Source organism: Accipiter gentilis, chromosome 11 (genome assembly GCF_929443795.1).
Source record: "Accipiter gentilis chromosome 11, bAccGen1.1, whole genome shotgun sequence".
NCBI lineage: Eukaryota > Metazoa > Chordata > Aves > Accipitriformes > Accipitridae > Astur > Astur gentilis.
In genome coordinates this window covers 4,867,928-4,885,513 of record NC_064890.1, presented here as the reverse complement: position 1 = coordinate 4,885,513, position 17,586 = coordinate 4,867,928, and the positions used below count along the sequence as shown (strand labels likewise).

Genomic DNA, 17,586 nt, shown 5'->3' with positions numbered 1-17,586 from the left:
TCCGTTACTTTCCCCCGTGACGCTTCTACCCATTCGTTCCTGTCTCTATTCCCTCCTCCCATCTATTTAGCAGGGCAGCCAGCCTGCTGGGATCTACCTTCTATCTACATAGCCTGCCAGATCGAAGTATACCAGTGCTTTCCAGCAAGGAGGTTTTGTGTTTTATGTTGGCCAGCCAGTCACACAGGCTGTGTCCGTGTTCCTGTGTGATGGCTACCCCAGGAGGCAGCAACCTCAGCTCTTCAGTGAGTCAAACAGCATCTCTCAGCTTTATCCGGCCACAGAATGGATCATTACAGGCTCGAGGCTGGGACAGCAAGTTTTGGAGTGACTTCTTGAGCGCAGCGGTGTATTCTCGTTCAGTGTGGCAGAGCTCGTGGGGCTGGACAACACCTTGTTGCTGTGGCTACCTGGCTTCTGGGGCTGGAGCTCTGTTTGCAGAGCGGTGCTTGGTGGTCGTACCAGCTTGCCTGTGGGTAGTTGGAGTACTTTTAAGAGTGGGTGACAGGGTTGACATGCCCTAAGACTGTCTGGCTACCCTAGGACTTCTTTCTTTTTTTCCTTGCTGAATTTGCTTGAGTTGCTTCATCAAGAAGCATACCAGGGTTTTAATTGCATTCGGTTGTGCAAAAGGAGAAAAGAAAACACGCTCGTGAAATCAGGTACCCTGGGATGCGCAAACAGCGCATGACACGTTACATCAGGTATGACAGTCAGTTGTGCTCCAGAATCTTAAACAGACCCGTAACAAGCAAACGCCTGTCTACACCGACTTCCAGCTACACCGGCTCCCAATGGTGTCTTGCTGCTAATGATGACAGCTCTACAGCCAGCTGGAGCGTCTGTGCTGTAATGTGACATGTCGTGTCACCGCCTGCCTTCTGATGTAAACTGACAACTCCTTGGATCTTGACAATGTTGTTGTTTGTTTGCGGCGACGGCTGTAGTAGGGTAGAGCAAAGGGGAGGGAGGAAGACGGTGAAGAGGAGGCTGGTTTTCCCACTGGCCCAAATGCCAAATCATGCACTACCAGGAATGCATTATCTCAGTCCTAGGGCAACCTGCATTTAGTTGATTCTGCTGGCATGAGTGACCAGCGCAGAATCAATTACACTAGCCTTGCAAAGAAGATAAACAATTTAGATTGTCCGAAGAGATGTGTCTGCAATGCGTGATGGCAGTCGCTTCCCATCAGCGCTGCTGGCTCTTTGTGAAAATAGTCAAACCTGATTTATTGGTGATGATGAGTTAGAAATGTCAGGCCTGATCCTCTGAATTCCCATAAGCGCCAGCCGAAGCGGTAGGCATTCAACTCTTACAGTTTTGATGCTTTACGTTCAGTGCCTACATCTAGGTTTGGCTTCCCAATTTTACATAAAATGCTTGAGGGACTTTATGCTTTTTAAGGGTGTTCATTTCTAAGGGCTGTAAGTGGGGCTGTTTGGACTTACCTATTTTTGCAGGACTTTGGACATAAACAGTACCAGTGTGTGCAGAGAGTTATCTCCTGGGTCTTGTATGAAGCCCAGTTAATCAAAATAAGAAAGATGAGTATTCCTGGACTCCTTCATCAAATGAAATTTCGAGAGCTGCCCAAATCCAGTAGCTGAAGTCTAGGAATATTTCCCCCCATCGCAGACACCATTGCTTATTTATGAAGCTGCATTTTGAAGAAAGTCTTTTCACTGTGGATGCTTTAGAAGACTGCCCTTCATTTGTGATAGATGATGCTGAGGTGTTCGAAGTCGTCTTCACCTCAGCCTTTGCTAGCAAGGGTTACTCTCAGACCTCCCAGGTCCCTGTTACTGTTTGAGGGAGTGAAGTGTTACCCACAGTGAATGGAAAAGAAGCTAGAGACGCTGTAAGCAAACTGGATTTGCCCAAGTGCATGGAACCAGATGGGATGCAGCCAGCTCTGCTTGAGAGAACTGGCCAATGTCATTGCAAGGCTACTCGCTGTCGTGTTTGAAAGTAGATGATGATCAGGGAAGTTTTGTGATGTCTGGAAAAAGGCAAACATCACAGCCCTCCTCAAGAAGAGCAAGAAGGAGAATCCAAGTAACTACAGGCTGTCAGTCTAACTTCCTGGGAAGGTTATTAGGCAAATCCTGCTGGAAGCCACTTCCAAGAACATGCAGGACCAATAGGTGACTGGCAAGAACCAGCATGGATTTACGAAGGGTGAGTTGTGCCCGATGTGATAACTGGTTTGGTGGTTGAGGGAAAAGCAGTGGAAGTTTGATTTTATCAGGTTGATTTTATTGAGGCTTTTGACACGGTCTCCCAGGTGCCCTTATAGCCAGGCTGTGGAGGTGTGGATTGAATGTGTGCATGATGAGTGGAAAGTTGACTGGACAAATGAACCCAAAGGGTTACAATCAATGATACGAAGTCCAAGTGGCAGCTGGTTATTAATGGTGCTCTTCAAAGGTCAGCACAAAGCTACAGCTCATATAATCCGGTTCGTCTTCCACATCAGCTGTGCCGCATACTTCTTGAGGCACTGCAAGGGTGAATTAGTGTGACCAGGTGGCCTTCTGTGCCAAATATTGGAGATAGAAGTCATCAGGAGCAGTAGAATGACTTAAACCCTTTCTTTCCATAGTTGGGAGGAGACTTAACAAGACGTGTCCTTACAACTAGAACAGTTCCAGGGTCTTTTCTGAACCCTCCCTTCAAGAGTACAAAATGCCACTGGATGATTAAATAGCTTTGGAGGAAGATACCTTCTCGTGTTTGGCAGACTTTAAGCTAGTAAGACAAATTGGAAATTTCTTGCAAAAGAATAGGAGATTTTGGTCCCCTAAAAGGAAATTGAGGCTTTTAGCCATTGAGTTGTTCAAAAGTCTCGAGGATTGTCAGAACTGTAGGCTGTATCCTTATGATGAAACTTTTGAAAATGAGGGTAGTCTCAATGTTCTTGCTGTTTGAAGTGTCTTCAGCACAAGACTTTGTGTGTCATCACACAGTATCCCTAACTGGAGCTCTTGGAAGACATTTTGTTCTCATGAACCTCTGATCTATTTTACTACCAAAGGAGTCTTCAACAGAAGAATTATATTGCCAGCAAAGTGCTGTTAGCTTAATATTGTTGCTTGTGGATCAGCAAAGATCCCAAATATATTTTTCATGGAAGTAGTTTCAGCTGTAAGGGTTTCTCCAGGTTTTGGTATCTGAGGGCAGAGAAAGGGGGAGAGGAAAGGAAGATTTCTTTGGCTTTAGCTGATAAATCTTTTTTAAAAGAACAGTGATTTCTAAGAAAACTGAAAATGTTATGCTTGACATGGCTGTTTTCCAAGTCTCCAGTGCTGCCATGCTGTGCGTGCAGGTTACTTAGTGCTTATAAGTGGTTGGGGAGGTAGGAGTCCTAGTATGAAAACATCAATAGGAATATCAGTAGTTGGTAATTTTTTGAGCAATGCTAATGGTAAAAGGTTTTCTGATTATATACAAAGGAGCTCTTTCCACATGGCTGTCCTAGAACAGCTCAGATTACGTTTGGTGGTGTTTGTGTTAAAAATCTTTAGTGTGTGAGGAATATGGAAAATATTAGTAGAACCTGGTTTATAGTTGAAAGAGGTGCTGCCAAGGCCAAAATCACGTAAAAAATATTACTGGGGCCAGTACTAACACCTTGAGTTATTGAGACTGATTGCTGCAGTCATGTTGATCTCCATTTAGCCATCCGTTCTGTTAATTACTATGTGCATTGCATTCAAACCAGACTGTGAAATCAGTCAGTTGTTCATTTTCCTAGTTTCATCTTTTTCTTTCACCAGGCACTTTAGTACAATGGGTCCTTTCTAGGCAGCCAAACACAATAGGAAGCACACAGTTAGAAAAAGTCAGCCATCCTTGAATAATACCCATCAGGCAGCTTTCTTAGCTTATAAGAAAGAAGATCAAGAGGCAATTTGATTACAGTGCTTTTGCAGGGAAACAAAACCAGATGCAGTCTTTTCATCCTAGTGGTGAAAGTCAGAACAAGGACAACTAAATGTAAGTTAAATCCAGACACATCCAGACATAAAATGAGGCATAGGCTCATGAGGTATAGCTGCAGGTGCTCCCACTGCCAGGATTCTTCCAGGGTGGAGACCCTTGAGGGGAGGCTGGTGCTTTTCTGGAAGCGATGCTTTAGTCCAACCAAAGTTGTTGGGGTTCAGGTGAAGGTAGTGCAATGAAATTCCGCAGCCTGTCACAGGAGTCAGACTTACTGACCTAATGATCTAGGCTGTTGTTAAACTTAATGGCTCCTGGAGAAGTAATAAGGGCAGGAGTCTTTTCAAACACACTGAAAAGAAATATAAAACATTTATAAGTAGACATATTTAAATGTCTGTGGAATTTGTTCTTTCGATACTAGGCATTGCCAAACCTTCTTTAGCCAGTCTGCTCGTGCGGCTATTTCATAGGGAAGCTGGGAAAACAGCGCTCTGTATCTGGAAGGAACGCTTTCCATTTTAGATCTGTTGTCCATGTCTGTTGAGGGGCATGAAGAATTGGCTAATTAAGTCATTTAATTCATTCATTCATTCAGAAGGATGAATGAATCCAGGATTGTCACCATGACCTGGTGTCCTTGGTCAGGCACCAACTGGGGTATCGGAGCTGGTGCCTTGCAGAAATGCTCATGTAGGTTCTGGAAGAGTTTTGTGTTGAGGCGATATCTTGGATCAAGTCTTTTGAGACATGAGGATGGTTGGACTGGGCAGTTCTCAGACCCAAGTTCTCGTTTGGGTACGCCTCTATAACACTTCATGTACCACAGTTTCATACCCTTTTCCCATACCCCAGTGTTTCTGGAAGAAGCTTTTGGGAGGGAGAGCAGCAAAAGGTGGTTTCTCAGCTGCTTTGTGCAACTAGTAAAACCTTCAGAGAGAGGGAATTGGGTCTGGGCACATGCTGGGTGTTTTCAGTCTCTGGCCACGTCTCCCTTGTTTCACCTTCCCCTCCTCTTCCTCTTCCATATCTGACTATCAGCAGCTGATTCCCTGCTAGGGAACTGTGGGTCTTAATGCGCTCACAAATGCTTTGTCTCATTTTTCCTGATGACTGTATCTTTATCTTTCGTTGCCTCCCATCCAGTAATCTTTCTTTCACTGTCTCTCCCTCTTTCTCTTTTGTGTGTGTTACTTTTCTCTAAGCACGTTTATAATGCCTTAGCACCAGGCGCTCGCGTGATTGTCTCTTGTGTTGCATTCCTCAGGACGTGCAAGAGATGTTTTAAAAACCTTATCTCACCATTTACAATAGTTTCGTGCTGCTGTTTAATAAATTATGGGGATAATTGGTTTTTCAGAGTTCGCATCTACAATGTATTACAGCAGGGATGTAACTATATCTTTCTTAGCCATTTATCGCTCAGAAACACTTCATATAAAACACTGAAATAAATGTTTTAGTAGCACATGGATAACAAATTTAAGACAAACCTTTCACTGCATCTGCTCTAAGCATTCCCTGTAGGAATCACTGTTTTTAGGGCCTGTTCTCGCAGCCCTGTTAAATGACTCGAGAGACTCCTGATGAGTTCCTCGGGTCTCGTACTGCCCAAATCTCATAGTGGTGAAGTCATCTGGTCCCTGTATGGCAGACAGTCCAGTTTCACCCAGATGCAACCACTGTTGGCACAATGAAACTGTGGGCTTCTTGTGAACTGGAACATGAGTGGGCATGGTGGTGTTGGGTTGACGGTTGGACTCGATGATCTTAACAGTCTTTTCCAACCAAAACGATTCTATGATTGATTGTATGATGTTGGAGCTGTGTCAAGAAAGATGGCAATGGAGAAGACCAAAGGTGTACTGGGGGCTTACAGAGACAGTCTCCAGTTTACCCCACATACAGGGTGGTGACCAGAAAGCTCTGCAAGGCATACAAGCTTCTCATTGCAGATCAATATATGAGGAGAGACTACATCCTTCTCCCCAAAACTTTGCATCAGCTCGTAGTATGGGCATGCTGTCCTGTGTAATATCCTCACCAAGCCTCCTGTGATTTTTTTCCCGTCTCTTGCCTTATCTACAGATATACCCAGTCTGTGTATGCATTCCTCCCCAAGTCATGTCTGCACCTCTGATTCCAGGGTCATTTCACCCTGTCTTTCCTTCCTCAAGTCCATCTGAAGTGGAGCCACTAAAACAAGTAGACCTATCCTGCCTGCATTCTCAAGAGAGACACTCTCCCAAAAGTCTTTAGGGAAGGTATCTCCCTAACAGAGGAGGGTCTGGTCTGTAGCATCAGAGGACATTGCTTGATTGGTGACATGGGGTCTTGTACATTTTTCTAGATACAGAGGGAAGACATACAGGGCGACCGTTAAGATTGTGCGGACATCGGATCAGGTAGCAGATTTCTGCAGAAGAGTCTGTGCAAAGTTGGAATGCTGCCCCAACTTGTTCAGTCCTGTTCTGGTGGCCGAAGTCTGCCCAGAGAACTGCTCCATTCATACTAAAACCAAGTACAGTGAGTATTGGCCAAAATGCTTCTTGTTGCTAGCTGGGAATCAGAGCGGTGGGAGACTGTGCATGAGCTAGTGTTGAAGAAGAGGAGTTGTGTAATATGTTAATATTGAGTAGGATTTGTCTCATCTAAGAGCATTTATTTAATCATGACCAGGCCACCATAGGCTCCCTTAGTATTCTGTACAGAGAAATGGGCATCTCCAGAAAACTGTCCCATCTCACTCCATCCTAATATATCTGTTTGAAAGTCATTACTTTTTGGAAGTCTTTGACTTTTCTTCATACGTGAAGTTAATATAAGGAACACATAAAAGGAACCTGCAGTGGCCAGCTGAGATTTAAACTGCTACATCTGAGACAGCGTCGTTAGTTGAGATGAATCCTGCCCTGCTCAGTGAAGAGTTTCTGGCATACGTACCAGCACAGGCTGGTATCACAGTGCCGAGGCGCTGGAAGGAGTTTGGTAGCACTGACTCTTTCTGCTCAGGGTATTTAATATTTAAACATGCTCCTACCTACTCAGGAAGACTGAAGGTAGGCATGTGTTCAACACTTTTTGTTGTCAATGTTACTGATTTTATCGGCTCTTAGGTTAGGAAAGTGGAAGTGAGTGCTGTCCATCCACAAAGGTTATAAGAAACCCATATGATTGATTTAAACTAATTAGCTTCTGTTTGGTGCCACAGTAGAAGGAGAAATGGGCTCAGGGAGAGATTCCCATTGCTGAATATGTGTTTCTGCACAATTCTCCACCTGAGCTAGACTTCTAGCTCCTAGCATGTACCTGTGGGAGTACAGGTAGGGAAGCTCCAGCTGAGATTTTCTCATCTCAGAGTTGATGGTTGTATGTGGCTAGATGAATCATTCCTCAAAACTCCATCAATTTGATGAAAAGCTCAATTCAGTTATGAACTTTGACATAGGTGCCAAGTGACATTTTAATTGTCCCAGGATACCCTACGTGGTGAAGAGCAGAGTATCTGTCAGCCCCAGAGGCTGCTGTAGAGCATGTCAAAAGGCATCTCAAACAAGTCCCTAATGTAAGGTCAGAGGACTCTCACATCTTTAATTGCAACTTGGGCCATGAAATAGTCAAAGGTAATAAAAGCCTGTTCCTTCGTGCATTGAACAAACACACATAATCAGGATAGCTGGTCCTCTTCACTCTCTGCTGAAAACATTAGCGACTGAAAGAGTATCTAAGACTGTTAACTCATGCAGAAGGGCATGGGATCAAATCTCGAACATACTAGCCTCTCTCCCTCCAAATCACTGCTCAGCTTAGTGGAAGCTTTTCCTAAGTACATATTGTAGGGTTAAATTCTGAACTCCTCATTCATCAGCAATAACTGTGTATACATAAGAGCTGTAACACTCTGCGCTAGTCCAAGATGACATCTTGTATTTACACTGGACATTTTTTCCAAATCAATGTGTTTTAAAGTTTCTTGTAAAAGTGCACCTAGAGTGTAGTACTGAAGCAGTAGCAAGGAGCAAGCCAAAGTTTCCTTCTCTTGGTGGTTAAAGTTTTTAATGGGTATTTTGCTTCATTCCTCCAGCTTATTATTACGGGAAGAGGAAAAAAATCATTAAGCCACCAATTGGGGAGAATAACAACATGAAAAGTGGACATGCCAAGCCAGCCAGACGCAGAAAGAGACGGAAATCCATCTTTGTGCAGAAGAAAAGGAGGTCATCAGCTGTCGATTTGAATGCTGCAGGCTCTGCAGAGGTGCGTGTTGCGCTGGGATAAATCAGCAAAAATCCCTTGGTGCTTTTTTGTCCCCCCATCTGCATCTTCCTTTTGAGGGACGTCTCAGCAAACCTAAACGCTTAGGTTTTCCTTTCTGAATCCCTCCTTGCTGCTCTGTTCTTCTAAGGTCAGACTGGTTTTCTTGGACACTTTGGGGACTTCTACCCTTGTCCATTCTAGAATTAACAAATAGAGTTTTTGCTCCCATCTTCGTAATGTTTACTAGCTAACATGCTGTCTAATATTGTATCTTTGTTTTCTTTTGCTTCCTTACAAGCCTTTAGGCAGGTAGACGAACCTGTTAGATGCTTTGCACAGCATCTAGCAGAGTGAAGGAGGTCTGTGATCCATGTCTAAGACCTCCATCTATTATAATAAATAATAATAACAACTCATGGGCCATTGTGGTTTCAAGGGCTTTTATTTTTTCATTAACCATTTGTAACATTTTGGGTTCACAACATCGAGCAATAGAAGTTCTAGAGGCTTTAGAATACAAGCAAATGGTTTGTGTCCCAAATATATGGTATTTGAGGCTTCAGTCGTTCTAAATGCTGTGTAATACGACAGGATCCCAGCTTCAGCAATGATTTGTGTCCAAATACAACCTGGAGCGGAATTAGTTCTGTGTGGACCATTCCCAGGTGGTTTTCCTGTGATATAATGACAAAGTTCATATGTGGTTTCCTTTCCTCAGCTGAGTGCCAGTGATTGCTGCTTTGTGCAATGTGAAATAAAACTGATTTACTTAAATTCCCTGTACTTCAGCTGGAGGGGGATATTTTAGTCAGCTTTCAGTTGATTGCTTGCATCTTCATGACTTGGTCCTCATTTAGATGTAGTTCTGCTTCATTTCCTTAAATTATACCTGCTTCAAAGGAATTTAAACTCATGTTAAGCCTAAATCAACCATTAGCCAATTTTTCAGCCTTTCAGCCAATATAACTAACTTTGTCTAAAATTGCTCTTTCACTTAAGACCTAAGCATATGGCTTGGATGCATGCTCATGCTTTGATCAGAGCTCAGCTGTCGAAGCCATTTGGGCCACTTGCGTATATATAAAGTTCAAAATACACAGTTCCCACCAATTGACGTGTGTTTGCAAGCTCTGTGTGACAGAAATAACAAGAATCTGGTATAATATCCTTTACATGGAAATTTGTGCTTCACCTTCAGCAGTTAGGGCTGAAAGCAGGGAAATCTGGGTGAAATCCTCTGTCCTGGGTTTTACAGAAATGCCAGCTAAGAAATCAAGTTCAAGTATGCACTTGTAGATTTAGATATTTTTAAAAGGCACCACAATTTCCTTCCTTTCAATACTGGTGACACCTGTGGTAATTTGAAGCAAGGCGAAGGTTTAAATTCAAGCCTATTTGTGGTTTTATGTTATCTTCAGCAACCTGAGTTTCGTTTTGTCCTTTTAGTATTTTCCATTTCCCCTTCTCACGCACATCTCCAGTGCCACAAGTTTTGAGATGCAAGACCAACAGAGGAACATTTCATGCCAGATGAGTTATTGCCGTTGACCTTTCGTTAGAAACAGAAAAAGGATTTGTCCACCATGTATTTTTTTCTTCTATATTGTGCAACAAATCTAAATTGAGAGCTAATCTACTTAGCACTGCAATGAAAATGAGATAATTGGGTTAGAATAAATGTTACCCTGGACCAGCGTGGGCACGGGTGTGCGGTTTGACCCAGTGCCTTTCGATTTTCTGCTGTATTAATCTCCGAGCCTGGATGCTGTTTCTCTGATGGTTCTCGTGCAGGAGAGCGAAGATGACGAGCCGGACGCGATGGAGGACGAGACGGGAAGCGAGGAAACCAGCTCAGAGCTCCGGGATGACCAGACGGATACCTCTTCTGCCGAGGTCCCCTCCGCCAGGCCCCGGCGAGCGGTCACTTTGCGGAGCAGCGCCGAGTCGGACAGACCTCCTCCCACGGAGAGAGCCCGACGGAGCCGGAGACCGCAGCCCCACTCCTACAGCGAGGCGGAGAAGTGCGCGCAAGTCAAGGAGGTGAGTATGTCCCGCGATCGCTCCCAATTAACGGCAGTATTCTTCCTAAACGAACCTTCCGTGCCAAGCCTTCCTCATCTGAGGAGGGTGTCCCTCCCCTGTTTCTCCACACAAGGTGCTTTTCTTTATGACAGCTTTTGGGGTTTTTTTTGTAGGAAATTAAGCAAGAAGAGGAAGAGAAGCTCATCCTGGACAGTAATCCGCTGGAGTGGACCGTGACTGATGTCGTGAGGTTTATTAAACTGACCGACTGTGCACCCCTTGCCAAAATATTTCAGGAGCAGGTAGAGGTCTTCATGTAACTCTTCACTTTGTGTCCGTGGTGCTTATTCACATCACGAAAAAAAAAAGAGCAGCACATACCACCTTGCTAGCTGGGCCCGGGGCTTTGACAGAGAGATTATGATCAGACTTTAGATCCCCTCAGACCAGGCTGTAGCACAAATATTGGCAAGGCGTGGAAACCCTTGGAAACTTGAATCAGAGCCTTGCCAGATCTTCAGAGAGACCAGAAACACCCCAGCTGGAGTGCTTGTGAAAAGCAAGAGGTTTAGACCTTTCTTGTTCATGCCAAGGTCCACACCGCCGTCCTGGGGTCACACAGGCACCTCAGTGTACCAACAGGTAGTGGTTACTTGGTACCTAGCAGGCTGTCTCTCCTGGCCACATGGGTTCCGCTGTATTTTAAAATATTGGCCTGGGAAGCAGAAAACTGCTGCTTGAACGCAAACCCAGCTGCCTGAATTTTGTCGCTAACACCTAGATGCTTTGAGTATGTAGACACCTACGTCCTATCTGCATCCCTCTGAAGATCTGGCAGTTAGGCTCTTCGATGACCTAATTTTAAGAGGTGCCAAGCATCTCCCCATTAAGCAGGTGGGTTTGCGGGAGCAGAAGCCAATGCTCTTCATCTCAAGTCAATGTGAATGTGTAAAATTTATATAGAAACAGCCATTCCTTGGCTAATGAGTAACAGCCACCACTGAAAGTAAAGGGCAGCGCTAAGAAATCATAGTTAGAAAGAAGCAAGTGTGGTTAATTAGGCCGTAGCCGATGGCAGTCAGTGGTATGGCCAACTGCACATTGAACTATCTCTCATTCTTCTCCATGAGTAACTCCGTACCCAAGTACAGCTGCTTTGACTGGGAGAAGTCGAAGTGCGAGTCTAGAGCAAGGCAGAATCGCTCCATAGCAAGATGCCGTAGTCGCTGCGTCGCGGCATGCTCCGACCATTTGTTAATCAGCCTGGAATAGCGCCAGGGCTTGAAAGCCAAGCCAGTCTCTCCTTTGCCAAAGAGTTTTATGAGGACTTTAATCAAATACAGATGACTGGAGCTTTGCCTTGTGATTTGCAAGGAAGCTCTGGTGCAATGGGCCATGCCATCAAGCTTCAGTGGAGGAAGAACCTGGGCCATGGACAGTCCTGATCAAAGCAGTGCTTAAGGTGTCCAAATCCTCCTTGTGTTTAATGCTACCTCATCAGGGCTGTCCTGGGGAGTTTATGTTGCCTGTGAGTTTCAGTGCTTTTTTCTTCACTTAGTTTCTGATCCTCCCTAAGGGCTAAAAAGCAGTTTTGTAGCCTGCTCGTCTGCTTCTCAGTCCATTAAATAATAAAGAGGACTTGAGCTTTTAATTAAGAAGAGGATCATAAAGCCAACGGAAATCCCTAATAAAATGGCTTTTGTCTGAGGTGCTAGTTCATGGAGTTTGCTGCATGGATATGCCTGAGGGAAGGACGTGACCTCCAGAGGTCCCTTCCAGCCCGCACCATTCTGTGGTTCTGGAACATTAGAGATTGCAAGGGTTCCAGGTGGTCCAAACCCTCTGTCTTGGTTCTTCAGCAGCTGAAGTGGAACAAGGCAGGTCCTGGGTGGACCAGGGGACATGGCGTGGAGCAAGGCAGACATAAACCTGTGCTGAGCACATCATGGGCCAAAAGAGGTGGGGGAAGGGTCTGACTTGGCAGTGGGACCAGCATCAGTTCCTCTCTTCAGCTCTCTCCTGTGTCTCCTGGTGTGCTCTCTGCAGCCTCCTCCTTGTTTGAGTTCCTCAATCATAAAGTGGGACTAATCAGCTCTCCGTGGACTCTGCAGAGTTTCTTTAGAAGCTGATCCTGCATTTCAGCAGCTGGGAAGCTTTTCCCAAACTGGTGGCAAAGTGAGAGCCTATGAAGACACTAGACAACTTCTGAAAAAGCATGAGGTATCTCAGAGAAAGGAGATGGGCAGCATCAAAGTGAGAGGAAAGGGCAGAGGACAAAACCACAATTAATTTTGGGGGCAAACTTCCCTACTTGCTTCTCCAGACCTGGTTATGCTTTCTGCCCTCCAGAGTCCACAAACAAAACCATTTTCCCTGTCTTTTTCTTCCCCAGGACATCGATGGCCAAGCCCTTCTGTTGCTGACACTGCCCACGGTGCAAGAATGCATGGAGCTGAAGCTTGGTCCAGCCATCAAACTGTGTCACCAGATCGAGCGAGTAAAAGTTGCTTTCTATGCACAATACGCCAACTGACTGCACTTCTCCATCTCTTTCTGTTCTTCTTGTTCCTTCTCTTTTTTAACATTTCAACTTGTTCAAGGGTTTTTTTCCCCCTATCCCTTTTCTTTTCCAAGAACACGTGGAATTGGAAGCACTGGGAATTAATCTGTAGGCAAGGAGAAAAAAAAAAAAACAAACCCACAACAGAAAACTAGCAACAAATTGAACTATTTTTTCTGTACTTGTAAAGCACATGGAAAGACTGCTGGCATCTCTCCTCGTGAGCCTCACCAACCCGTTACGCAGTGGTGCAAGGCCAGCACGGATCAGATGGTTTGTCATTTGTTAAAGCTACCGATGGCAGATGCATTCCCAAGGGGAAGGGTCGGACGTTTCCAGATGATGATGGTTTGTCTAGGCCAGTTTCTGGACATGAACATTTCTTTTAGCCAACTCTGACACACTTCTTTCATATTGAAATGTAAGTGATCACTTGTAGCATTGTAGCTGGGGTTTACTGCAAATTTGATCTTAGTGATCAAAGGGCTTTTTTTCTCCCGCCTTTCCAGTCTTAGAAAAAGTGTTATACCAGTCATACGCTATTTATTATTCCTGAGTGATTTATGAAAAAGGACTCAACCCATGGTCTCTGTACGGTATCGGACAAAGCTGCAGGGAACTGACAGGGGTGCAACAAGACCTCCTGTGCAGTAATGTGTCCTGAGCTGTGCTGGCTGTGCACAATAAGCTGAATGTCTCTGTGATGGGGTTCTGTACAGTACTGCATTCTGGTACAGGAACATGCACAAAAGCTTTCGTAGTCAAGCCCGTGCTCTTAAATCCAAGTCACTTTAAAGACCTGACTTTGAGCCCCACAGGGTGAAGGGAGGAAAAGCTATTCAGATTTGATGATGAGACAGGTGAGTGAATGCTGGTTTCATTTGCACCTTCATGAATCTGATTGCTAGGTGGGAATAAAAAGCATCAATCTTTTCAGGCTGCGCACACCGCAGTGCTTTAGACCAGCTGAGGATCCAGCCCAATGCAGTCTATATAAAGCCCCCAGATTGTCCCAGTGCCACCCTGACTAGTTAAACTGGGGGCTTGCTTCATGCCAAGCAGGGTAAGCACCAGAGAGGGTGAAGAAATGGGTCAGACACCTTGGGTTTGCCTCAGCTGTGTTTGCAGAAGTATTTCCCATTTACTTTACAGGGATATATGACCCTATCAGTCCCACGTGTTGAGCCTGAAATTGCTGTAACACAGCAGAGGTTGGTGGCATCACTGTGGTGTAAAATTCTCTCAAAAGCAAGAACCAAACTGCGTCCAAGTCTGAATGTTGCTCTAACTTTAAGGTGCAAGTGAATCCCTCCTTCAAAAAGTGAATTGGATGGTTTGTGCTGAGTTTTAGCCTGTTTTCATAGGAAACCACTGACTTCGGCAGACCTTTGTTCTCTAACCATAAACAGACCCCTGTTCCCTGGCCTCAGGGAACTCAGCTTGGAAATTGTACACAGCTCTGTTAAAATGCTGTGGTGCCAAAGCCTGCTCAGTGAAGACCCCTTCAAAAAGAAATGTTATTTCTAGCCCTAAACCTGAAGCCAGTGCTTATGGCCAGATAACGCCCACCTCGAGCACATACCCTATGGTGACAGCAAACTTCGATCAGATAATCCTGCTGACCACCGTGTGCTCAGAAGAACCTACTGACTAACACCAGGCTACAGCTGCTGCTTTCTGCCTCACCAGTTTCCTCCTTAAATTCTTTGGATTAAAGGGGGAAAGCCTCAGAAATAATATTCTGGACTATATCGGAATCTGCCCTAGAGCATGTGTTAGGCAAGAAGTATTGACTCCATTTGCCATGCATCACTGGGGAATCTCTAGACTGTCTTTCAGTGGGTTTCCTGATTTACCACTGAGGAATGTGATGGGTGCAACCGCTGCAGGCTGGGCCAGATCCTGCCAACTCCCAAGACTTCAAAAATTTTCTTACATGGGAGATCAGCAGACTGGATCTGTTCTCAGCTGTTTTCTTGTACTGAAGATCTTGTTGTTCAAGTTTTAATCAACTGAAGGGAAAAGTAGTCACCTCTGCATCGAATGGTTTTCATTTGTTTCTCAGAAATCTAGGAACAGGGTTCTGTAGTGGTGCAGACATTCAAAAACTGGGTTTTAGACTGGTTTTCTACTGACAGTAGCAGTGGACTGTGTCCATGCAACTGGTTTGATAACTGCTTTGGATCCCTCTTAGGGTCCCCTAAAAACATTGCTCCGTGTTTCGTTTCTGAAGACTAAAGGATTGTGCCCAGCAAAATGAGAGCACAGCTGAGAAAAACAGGGAGGGTTCTTCTCCCAGCTCCTCCTTGCTTCAGCCCAGTCCCTCCAATGGCTGGTATAACATCTGTCAGCAGGAGATAGCTCCCAAAAGACTGCTGTCAGGAGAACTGGCATACGAGGACATTTCAAGGAAGGGAAGCAGAATGGCTGTTTGCTAAACAGCATCCCAGCACTGATCCTTTACTTACCACATCCACCTTCTTTCGAGCATCCTTCGCTGCTCTGGTGTTCTTGGAGTTTCTGGCCACCGGGATTTGTCATAGACATTTAACGCTTCCTGGGACACGTTGCAAAAACGTCATTGTTTTTTTCCATCAGCCTTGTAACTGTAGATATTCCTATGGCAGCTAACTACTCGTGGAGGCACGGTCGGGGAGCAGACAGCCGCAGACTCTGAGAGCAGCCAGCTCCGATGTTGGCCAAGCAGGGGATGAGTGGAGCATTGAGCCCAGCACGTGGGAGTCTTTACTGATTGTTCAGGGAAGTTAAATCGTATTTAAAACTCACCTATTAAACAGAAAAAAAGAGTTTTAATTTTATCCTGCGCCGGCTCTTTTATTTCCTCAGGTTTCATTCTCCTCACCATTTGTCTTTCAATTTATTGTTCTTCAGTGTTGTGTCATTTATCATGCTCTGTCCTTTCAGAGAAGATTATAACCTGAAATCTTTATTCTAAAATTACCTTGGGTGGTAAATGCTTTATTATTTCTTTTAGCCTGCAGGTTGGGAAGAAATAGGGGATTGGGCTACTGTTGTCTGTTGCACTGATTGACTTCCAGAAAAGCTGGAGCTGAACTTCTTAGACAATTTCTTAGGCAAGTGGAACTGGACAGTGCATAGTTTAAGTGGACGGGATGCTTGGATTTTCACTTACAGCTTGAGCAGAGATCAGAAGGAACTACTTACTCTTGCCTGGACTTCATTTCAATTCTGGAATATTAGCAAGGCTTTGGAGTAATGTACTTCAAAGGAGATGTTGGAAACCCAATCTTGCTAGGGTAAAATATCACTTTACTTTGCAATATAGAAGTATAAGCCACTGGAAGGTTTTGGGTTGGTGTTTTTTGGCCAGCCCCAGTTTTGAGTTAAATTCAGAGCTGGTGCAACTTCACATATACACCGATGACACTGGTGAGGCCACATCTTCTCCCTCCGCCTCCCCAGTTCAGAATTTGGTATCCAAGCCTGAAGTTTACTGTGTTATCAGCTACAAAAGGCCACCACTGTAAAGTGCTAAACTCATAATTATCCAAGACCATTACCAAGGGCTGAGGAGCAACCCTGCTGTTGCTTTTGGGCTGTTGGATACTGAACTTCAGCACATTCACACAGACTGCTTTGCTCCCACAAGAAGGGTGTGCAGGCACGTGTTATTGGCCTGTCTTCAGGCGTAGGACCAAGGATGAGCATTTCTGGAGCAAAAGTAGGGGTTTGCGGAGTGTGTGGTACCTGCCCATCTTCATCTGCTCTGCCTTCTTTTGAGCCTGCACTCGGTCAGGTTGAACAGATCCATGGGCAGGTCCCTGCTCCCTTCCCAACCCCCTCAGCACTTACCTTGACAGAATCAGCCAGTTCCCAGTCTGCAGGCCCAAAGCACCAGTCTCTGATGTTGGATTAAAGCATCAGCTATGGGGAACGTCCATGATTCCCTGGCTGCTTGTCCTGCCTTCATCCTGCCTGTCATGGATGCTCCTCTCCCACCTTGAAGAAAAATGCTCTCTTTGGTTTCAGAGCTCTTCCCTTTCCAGCTCAAAAACACAGCTCACATCCACATTCCCATTTATTTCTCAATGCCAGGATGACCAAACCCTGGCTTTTTCTACCTCTCAGGTGTGTGATGGCCTCTCAGCTCTGACAAGGATTCCAGCAGCTCCAGCTCCACCATGTTAACCATATGCAATAGCCCTTGATAGTTTGGTCCTGCAGGGTGCAGAAAACCTCCTAGAAATGCTGTGTGCCCTTAGTAACCACTGAAATTGGGGCAAATGGTTACACACCCTGTCCTTAGTGATGTATCTAGCAGATCCATGTCCTAGGTGAGATGGCCTGACCCATACTGTCAGAGGTATTTGAATGTCTGCTAGGGTTTACAAAGTTTCCAATTAGGCACCTAAAGCCCATTAATATTTCACTCTGGGTAAACAGCTAATTCACCTTAAACTGGAAAGTCACCATTCCTTGGCTTTAACCTTCAACCTTTTGCAGTCCCCAGTCGTGTGGTGTGGAGCAAACACCATCTCAGCTCTTTGAAGGCAAACCAGACATTGTTGGGCTGCCATAATCAACATTTGGTCACCTGAAAAGCTCGCCTTGGTCTTTTCAGGGCACAAAATTGAATTTGGCAGAGCTGCAGTGTCATCTCAATGTTTTAGAAGCTCAGTACCATCAGGGCACTTCAAATACTTTTTGATTTTCTGGTGCAGTGTGTCTGGAAAACGATGAATGGAGACTGTTCCTTCCATTTCCAAATTCAAGTGCCAAAAGAGAAGAACATACTGCAACTGAACACCGTTAAAGCCAGCTTT

At 45.0% G+C, this 17,586-nt stretch overlaps 1 protein-coding gene across 1 annotated transcript in view; it reads left to right on the top strand.

Annotated features, from left to right (window-relative positions):
- Positions 1–16,088, top strand: part of SFMBT2 (Scm like with four mbt domains 2) — a 117,723-nt gene extending 101,635 nt beyond the window's left edge. The window contains exons 17-21 of the mRNA XM_049813810.1: positions 6,293–6,468; positions 8,027–8,199; positions 9,991–10,239; positions 10,395–10,523; positions 12,614–16,088. Of these exons, the coding sequence (XP_049669767.1) occupies positions 6,293–6,468; positions 8,027–8,199; positions 9,991–10,239; positions 10,395–10,523; positions 12,614–12,754 (868 nt within the window). The 3' untranslated portion in view covers positions 12,755–16,088. The remainder of the gene's footprint in view (positions 1–6,292; positions 6,469–8,026; positions 8,200–9,990; positions 10,240–10,394; positions 10,524–12,613) is intronic.
- The last annotated feature ends 1,498 nt before the right edge of the window (positions 16,089–17,586 follow it).